Source organism: Acyrthosiphon pisum, chromosome X (assembly GCF_005508785.2).
Source record: "Acyrthosiphon pisum isolate AL4f chromosome X, pea_aphid_22Mar2018_4r6ur, whole genome shotgun sequence".
Taxonomy (NCBI): domain Eukaryota; kingdom Metazoa; phylum Arthropoda; class Insecta; order Hemiptera; family Aphididae; genus Acyrthosiphon; species Acyrthosiphon pisum.
The window spans coordinates 51,270,213-51,278,556 of NC_042493.1; the positions used below are offsets into that span (position 1 = coordinate 51,270,213).

The 8,344-nt window shown below is 27.8% G+C and overlaps 1 protein-coding gene across 1 annotated transcript in view; it reads left to right on the forward strand.

Moving 5' to 3' along the window:
* Positions 1-7,224, forward strand: part of LOC100165684 (adenylosuccinate synthetase) — a 10,923-nt gene extending 3,699 nt beyond the window's left edge. The window contains exons 3-10 of the mRNA XM_001950203.5: positions 650-780; positions 1,847-1,995; positions 2,383-2,588; positions 2,665-2,819; positions 2,976-3,100; positions 5,027-5,153; positions 5,252-5,372; positions 6,529-7,224. Of these exons, the coding sequence (XP_001950238.2) occupies positions 650-780; positions 1,847-1,995; positions 2,383-2,588; positions 2,665-2,819; positions 2,976-3,100; positions 5,027-5,153; positions 5,252-5,372; positions 6,529-6,581 (1,067 nt within the window). The 3' untranslated portion in view covers positions 6,582-7,224. The remainder of the gene's footprint in view (positions 1-649; positions 781-1,846; positions 1,996-2,382; positions 2,589-2,664; positions 2,820-2,975; positions 3,101-5,026; positions 5,154-5,251; positions 5,373-6,528) is intronic.
* Positions 7,225-8,344: the final 1,120 nt, after the last annotated feature.

Sequence of the window (8,344 nt, forward strand, 5' to 3'; positions counted from 1 at the left end):
AATAAAAATAAAAAAAAAAAAACTAACGACAAAACAAAGATGAAATTGTCGGTATTATCGGTTATAATAGTACATTCAATATAGTAAAGTCATATAGATAAAATACTTTTCCAATATAACCAAAAATAACCGTCATAACATCCGTATAGTCATTATATAGACGTCATAAAAACCGATACAAATTAGTACATACAATATAGGAGTTTTGCAGGGACCTTTAATCTAAGGTCATTACACCCAATATGTCACTACAACTAACAGTTTCTACTGTATTTATAAATTTTTAATAATTTGTAATTTGCATCTAATCTATAAATTCCGTACCCCATCGGACCACTAAGTGCTGTTAAGTGGGACATTTGTTTTACCCTGGTCCCTGACCCACCAAATGGATAGTGTGGCCAAATCCTAAATCTGCAATATTTTGATATTCAATTGACAATTGGTAATATGAAGAGAATAATAACACTCTTAATTCATATTTTGTATAATTGTTATTAGGTATATTGGTAAAAATAGCTTAAAAATGTTATATTATGAAACTTTTACTCACCTGCAACCAACTGTTTTAATTTTAATTTGCCTATTCTATATTACTTTGTATAATGTTAACATAAAATTAATAATTTGTGTGTTCAAAATACGATAGGTAATGGAGTTGTTATCCATCTACCTGGATTATTTGAAGAGTGCAGTAAAAATGAAAAGAAAGGGCTATTGGACTGGAAGAAACGATTGTTAATTTCTGATCGTGCTCATCTTGTGTTTGATTTCCATCAGGTACCTGGCCATACTATTTGTCAATACATTAACTGTAATTTAAACTATAGAACGTTTCACATAAAATATGACTTGATCATAGTATGCCGGCAGGTGGTTTTTGTAAGGGTACTCATAATAGCGCGTAAATAAGGCGGAAAATTTGAAAAAGCGTCCGTTTCTTATTTATTGGCCTAATTTATGAAACACTGGATTTAAATGAAATCGAACACTCGGCGCGCTATGATCGAATTGTACTTGATGTGAAATGTAATATAGTGTATTTATAATTATTAAAGACTTGGGAACATACAAAACTGAATAAATTGTCGTTTTTAATTATACAGTGGTTTAAATTTGAATAATAGATTCATTTTTTGAGTAATAACAATTAATAATGGGTACTTTTGTATTAATATGCCTAGTTTAATCAACCTTTAATATTTTTATTTATTTTTATAAGATACTTCTCCTAATTCTATATATTATTATATTATTTATATTAATATTATTATTATATTTATACCTATTTAATACTATTGATTAAGCAATAAAAACAATGCAATTTTTACTACTATGTCATTATTTTTAGGCATAAATAAAATATTATAATAACCAACTACCTAGCTAATATACATAATAATGCAATTTATTAAACATGAATGTTGATTCGAAAATAGTCATGATTAATTTTTAATTCATAAGAAGTAATACCTACGTAACTTGTATTCATATAATTACTACAGTTATGACTTATTTTATTATGCCATTACAATCATTTTTGTATTTGTGTGTGCCAGACACCAAACTATACCAACTAAATTGTTATATTGCATGTCTCCTAAATGACAATTGTTTATAAAGATTTTTGCTCCATGTTGAGTATGAATATTAAATTCTTATTTTTTATAAATTATTATAGCCGTTATTGTTATGTTATAAGTAATAGTAGGTAAACAAGTTTATGAATATTAAATACCCCATAAAAATAAAAATATTTAGACAAGGTTAAAGGGTCATTTAATCATATACTAATTTTGATATCATGATTATGAATTTATTTATTTATATATTTTTTCAAATATAGCAAGTGGATGGTCTCCAAGAAATGGAAAAGGGTAAAAAGTCTTTGGGAACAACAAAAAAAGGTATTGGGCCAACTTATGCTTCTAAGGCTACTAGAAATGGTCTAAGATTAGCAGATTTACTTGGAGATTTCAACATGTTTAAAGAAAAGTTAGTTGAGTTTATAATTAGTTAAACAAATAAAAAGTAATTAATATACAAGGTTTTGTAATAGTTAACTCTGAAGTATATAATATTAAGTATTTATAAATTAATACAATTTTCAAAGAAGACACTTTATATTATAAAGTGTCTTCTTTATTCTTCTTTCTTGTGTCTTATGGTTTTTAATTTTTATACACTTACCTTTATATTTTATTATGTTGTATTATGTACCTACATAACTACTTCTTTCAAATATTTCATGTTTACCAAAATTGTTAAATATTGGTCAAACAATTTGAACAATATTGATAATTATGATATCTATTGCAAGAATCATTATTTATTCACAATAATCTAAATTTAACTTATTTCTAATTATATTTATATTTTAAGGTTTTACAACTTGGTTGATATACATAAACGTATGTTTCCATTACTAGAAGTTGATACAGAAGAAGAATTAAAGAAATATGAATATTATGCTAATGAATTAAGACCATTAGTAGTGGAAACTGTTGGATATTTGCATTCCGCATTAAAAGAAGGAAAACGAATTTTGGTGGAAGGTGCTAATGCAGCAATGTTAGACATTGATTTTGGTAATAACATCATTGATTTCTAAGATATTTATTTGGTAATGAATAAAGTAATTAAATGGTTTTAAAAACTAAATAGGTACATACCCATATGTAACATCGTCAAATTGTAGTATTGGTGGTGTTTGTACTGGTCTTGGTTTACCTCCATCAAGAATTGGTGATGTTATTGGAGTTGTCAAAGCATATACTACAAGAGTTGGTGATGGGCCATTTCCAACAGAGTTATTTGATGTAAATACTTGTTATATACAAAATGTTAAAATGTCTAATATTCTAGTTTTATTTTATTTATCTATTATCCAAAATGAGTATTAATTAATTAACAACTTAAACAATGACATTAGTTTTAGTACAAAAATCGAAATAATGTTTTTGAATTACATTTAGGATGTTGGTGAAAAGTTACAGACCATTGGAAATGAAATTGGTGTTACAACTAAGCGGAAGCGTCGTTGTGGGTGGTTGGATATCCCGCTTTTAAAGTATACTTCAATGGTCAATGGATATACTAAGTAAGAATTATTCTATTCATAAAATATGCCAATTAATTAATCATTGTGTTCTTCAACATCGTATAATAATATAAATGATGAAAATAATTCTATAATAACTCATTTGTACTTGCTTATTTAATTTAAAGTTTTAAAATTTAATAATTAAAAATGTTTAAATACTCAAAGTATAGTAATTTATTAAAATATCAGTATTATATTTAATAATTAGTGTTCAGTTTTAAGCTATAGCAATAACCTATAGATGTATATTTTGGATCAACTCGTGGATTATTGAATTAAATAAGAAGTAAAAATGTATCATTTATGACCTGTGGCATATTTTTATTACCAAACAATTTTTACATACATTTAAAGAGTAAGATTATGATTTTGTTATGAAATTATAGTACTGATATTCAATTGAATCGCAATCACTTGTAATCAACAACTAATACATTTTTATAAAATATTATGTATTTAACTTTTTTAAATATTTTATAATACTATTTTTCTATGAACATACGACATAAATACAGCAGAAATCAATTATTATGAGTCTTAAGGGCCAGCAAGTTTTTCTCATGGTAATCAGTAGTTCATACAGTTAAAATGAGTGCTCATTGCAACCAATTAAAATATATACTGAAAACATGATACAAAGCATTTAAAATGTATTATTATGATTCAGGATTTAAAGGCAAATATAATTTTTTTTTTATAGGTAACAATAGAAAAATAATTTTTATATTAAAATGTGTTTCATTTAATTTTTAACATAATGGTTGATAATTTTTTATGGCTTTTTTCCTATAAATACGTTTCATCTCTTTTTTAATTTGTATTTGTTTAATATCAATTGACTTGAAAGTTTTCTAAACCTATCAACGGAACAAATAGATACGAGCTTGTTAAAACGACACATTATCGATGTTATGTTTAAAATTAGTTTTAATGGGGCTGCAGCAGGCTTGGTCAAAAATCAAAACTAATGTAGATTAGACCAATTCAAACATTAATTTTATTTGTCATAATGTTTTTCAATATATTTAAATTCCGTATCATAAAATAAACCTTTAGGAGGCTGGACGGGGGCTCCAGTCAATGAAAAAAAAGTGACTTTTAGACTAATGAGGTAGACAAAACTGGAAGAATTTGGTTTGACAGATTTTAATTTTGAAAACGGATTATGATTGATCAACAAGTTTACTAGGGAATGATTGAGGCGATTTTGAATATTCCAATTATTCTTAGTGTCATAATAAATAGTATAAATACAAAAATATCATATTTTTTCAATATTTTTATTCTTGGATATCACAGCTGAAAAAAAAAATATTCAAAATCGCCTCGATCATTCCCTAGTAAACTTGTATTAATTTTAAGTATGCATATTTTTATAAATAGATTATCAGCGTTTGCCATTAGATGTGAGTCGAGTAAAAATGTATTATTTTGCCGAGTACCGAGTAAGGACCAGGTAAAAATGTAGGTATTATGACGGGTACCAAGTAATGGCCTGGTAAAAATGTAGGTATTACGCCAGGTACCGAGTAAGAGCCGAATCTTAAATATGATATCGAGTACCCAGCCATCGAGTAATTTAAAACACAAAATTAAAATATAATTGTGGTAACTAATAAGTAATGCATAATACAACTAAAAATTATGGACAACATTTAATGCTCATAGTAATCGGAAGGTCATTAATGTAGTTTATTTTATTTACTCGTTATAATCGAGATTTCTCGTGTTCTAACCATACTCGCTGTAAACATATCTTTTAATGGACTCCTGCCGGGACTTATAATTTTGCCCATTGTAAACAGTATCCCGTTGTACTGATATCTGCTGTATGTTTATTTCTTAAATATTTGAATAGAATAAAATAATGACAATGTTAATATTTTTAACATTAATTAATTAACAATTATATTACAATTTTAGAATTTGTTTGACCAAACTTGACATACTAGATACTTTTGATGAAGTAAAAATTGGAGTGGAATATCAGTTAAACGGAAAAGCCCTCAACTATTATCCATCCAGTTTATTTGAACTTTCTTCCGTTGAAGTATGTATAATTTCATAACAGTATTTATCCAATTTTATTATGTTAAATATTAGAAAACATTTGTATTTATGAATGTGTTTATAAATTTATTTGTTTAGGTTAAATATTTAACTTTGCCTGGTTGGAAAACTAATATCAGCGGCATAAGACATTTTGATAACCTACCGGAGAATGCAAAAAAATTTGTTTTTACTATCACAGAACTCCTCGAAGTACCAGGTAATTTAATTTTTAGTTAAAAAAAAAAAAAATGTTTAATTGACTGATAGTCACATTTTACTTATCTAAGCATACTACATTTAAGATCTATACAAAAGTAAAGTTAGTCAATATGACATTAAAATGTCATGTTCAAGTTTTTTTTATGAACTATACTCTGTTCAGAATAAAAATTCTCACTTTCGCGCACGCAACTGAACCGCTGGCAGCTGTCAGACCCCCTGGCGAGTTTCGGCTGCGTTGTGATTGGTCGCCAGTTGTCGACGGCTGCCGTCACCCGTCCCTATCGTACACGTATACACTTGCAGAAGGTTGGCGGGGGCGGCTCTGTAAACATCAGCGTTAACTGGTGGCAACAGATATGCGCAAACAAGACGAGTTTTCGTCAAGCGAGTGAGAATTCTTATTCTGAATAGAGTATATTTGAAAAATTATTGTTATTAATTATTATTTGAAAAAATAAATAGCTTAAGAGGATGTCAGCACAATATTTGTTTTCTCTCAGACCCACATAGATAAAACGCTTTTACCTAAAATTGTTTTTTTTATGATTTTTGAGTTATTATAGAGTAAATCGTTTATTAAAAATCATAGAGGATAATAAATTTGAGGGTATAACATATTATCGGCTTTATATTTTATTATTGTTTGCCTTGTATTCGACTTACAAAATAAACAAAAAAATATTAAATTGATATTTTCTTTAAATTGTTTTTGAGACAATATTTAGGCAAATCGATGGCATACCCTCAAAAAAATTAATCTCAATTATTTTTGTAATGTTTGATTTTACTCAAAGATTACTCAAAAACAAAAAAAAAAATATTATTATGTGTAAATGCGGTTTATCTATGTTGCACGTGGGCCACAGAAAGAAAACAAACCGCAGGCGTCCTCTTAAATAATGTAAGGTATTTATATAATTTCATGTATTGTAAATGTGTTATTTTTGACAAAGAAAAGTTACTTACAAATGTTATTGTACTAATTTAAATTATAATAATATTTCTTTCATAGTATTAAATTTAAAATTAATTGTATTGATAGTTACTATTAATACAATTATGAATGATACTTGTAAAAGCAATGATAAACTTTTGAATGAAATACTGTATTAACATTTATAATACAAATTTTATATATTTTTTTTTTTCAGTTAAATGGGTTGGAGTTGGCCAAGGAAGAGAATCAATGATTAATGTTGATTGATTTTTTCTTTTTAAATATTCACTGAATAAGCTTAATTTGATTAAGTTATTACTCAAGTTGGTAAATGTTTAAAGCACAAATTACATTTTTTATGCTCTTAAATTTCAATTGTTGAAGTAAATACAATTATTATACAATTCAAATATACTTCTTTTAGACATAAACTTTTATCAAACTAGTCAGACTAGTAACTTGGACCAGATAAATAATACAGACAATAAAATCAGAGATTAATGTATATTTCAAATGTGTATTTTGAGTTAAGTTTAAAATTACAATTTAGATAACATATAAAATGTGGTATAATAATGGCTTGAATACTTATAAACAAAATTATAATTTATAAAACATCAGAATTAAGTGTTTCTGTTTTTATTTTTAAATTAATAACCTTTGTGTATTGTTATCGTTTCAATTGAATAATATGTTGCACTTAATATTATTTTCTTTTGTGAAAATTAACCGGAAAAATTCTTTCTGGTAATGAATATTTTTTATTTTATTTTTTTTTTTATAATTGTAAATACATCTATTGTTTTCCATGTTGTTACATTGTTAAACATATTTAAGCAAAAATAATATTTCTTTATGAATGTTATGATGTATACTTTAAAACACAATTAAATATTTTACCACAACTGTATGAGCTGTTATTATTTTTTAATTTTGATCAGCTGTCCAAATTACATGTAATTTATGCTAATCATTTACTTTTTAGCTCCTTCATAGTATTACCATCTAGAGCAGTGGTTCTTAATCATTGTGTCGTGTATTACCTTGATGTATGTCGCCAAAAAAAAATTGTTTATTTCTAATATACATGTTCAAACTATAAATATAAAACATTGTTATGTGATGTTAATAACCAAAGATAAGAAAAACAAGTGTGAAGATAGTCTCATCCTCAATTTAAACATAGGTTTTTAATTGTTACTTTTTCTAAAATGTATTAATTTTTAAGTGTATCCCCATGTTTATGGATCTAAATTAAGATGAAGTCGTAAAAAAAAGGTTAAGAAGTACCTACTGATCTAAAGCAACAAAACTGCTGCTCAAATCTATGAGTAGTATGCAATACATTTCCTCTCCTCTGGTATATAAGATATCATAGTGTATGTTTATACCAGAGACGTATAAATAAATGGACTGTGCTTAGAGAGAGAAATCATGAAACCGATATTGAATGAGGAGATAGAAACAGTTGGGGGCAACCATGGAGGAAATTATTTAATACTCTAATTATTCCATGATATTATCGACTATTATAATATCACTACTACGATTGAAGATCCACAACCACAATACTCTTTTGTTGGTCTCACTGCCGTGGCTGGCTGCCTGGAAAAGCGGCGTCCATGAGTTCGATGGCCGACATGCCAAGCGGCAGCTCGCTTTTTTCCCCTCAAACGCCGAATCGTCAAGTACCCCCTCTGCAGACCGAACCGACCGACTCCGCCATCTTGTCACTTCCCCGAACACGACCTTCACCTTTTCTTCGCTACGATTGCTACAACGCTAACACGATCAAGCGTCTCGACGATCCGTTCGGTACGATACCACGACGTGGGTCATTGCGTTTATTCTGACGCGACTGGAACTCGTTACGAGACATACCTATCCTCCCCCCCAGAACGAACCACGTTCAATAACCGACGTATACGTATACGTAAATCTTAATTTTAATTCATCATTCCGTTCAATGAACTCTGTGATATTTAACATCTATGTCGTTGTTCATATCATCCCGATTGTTAGCCAACCTG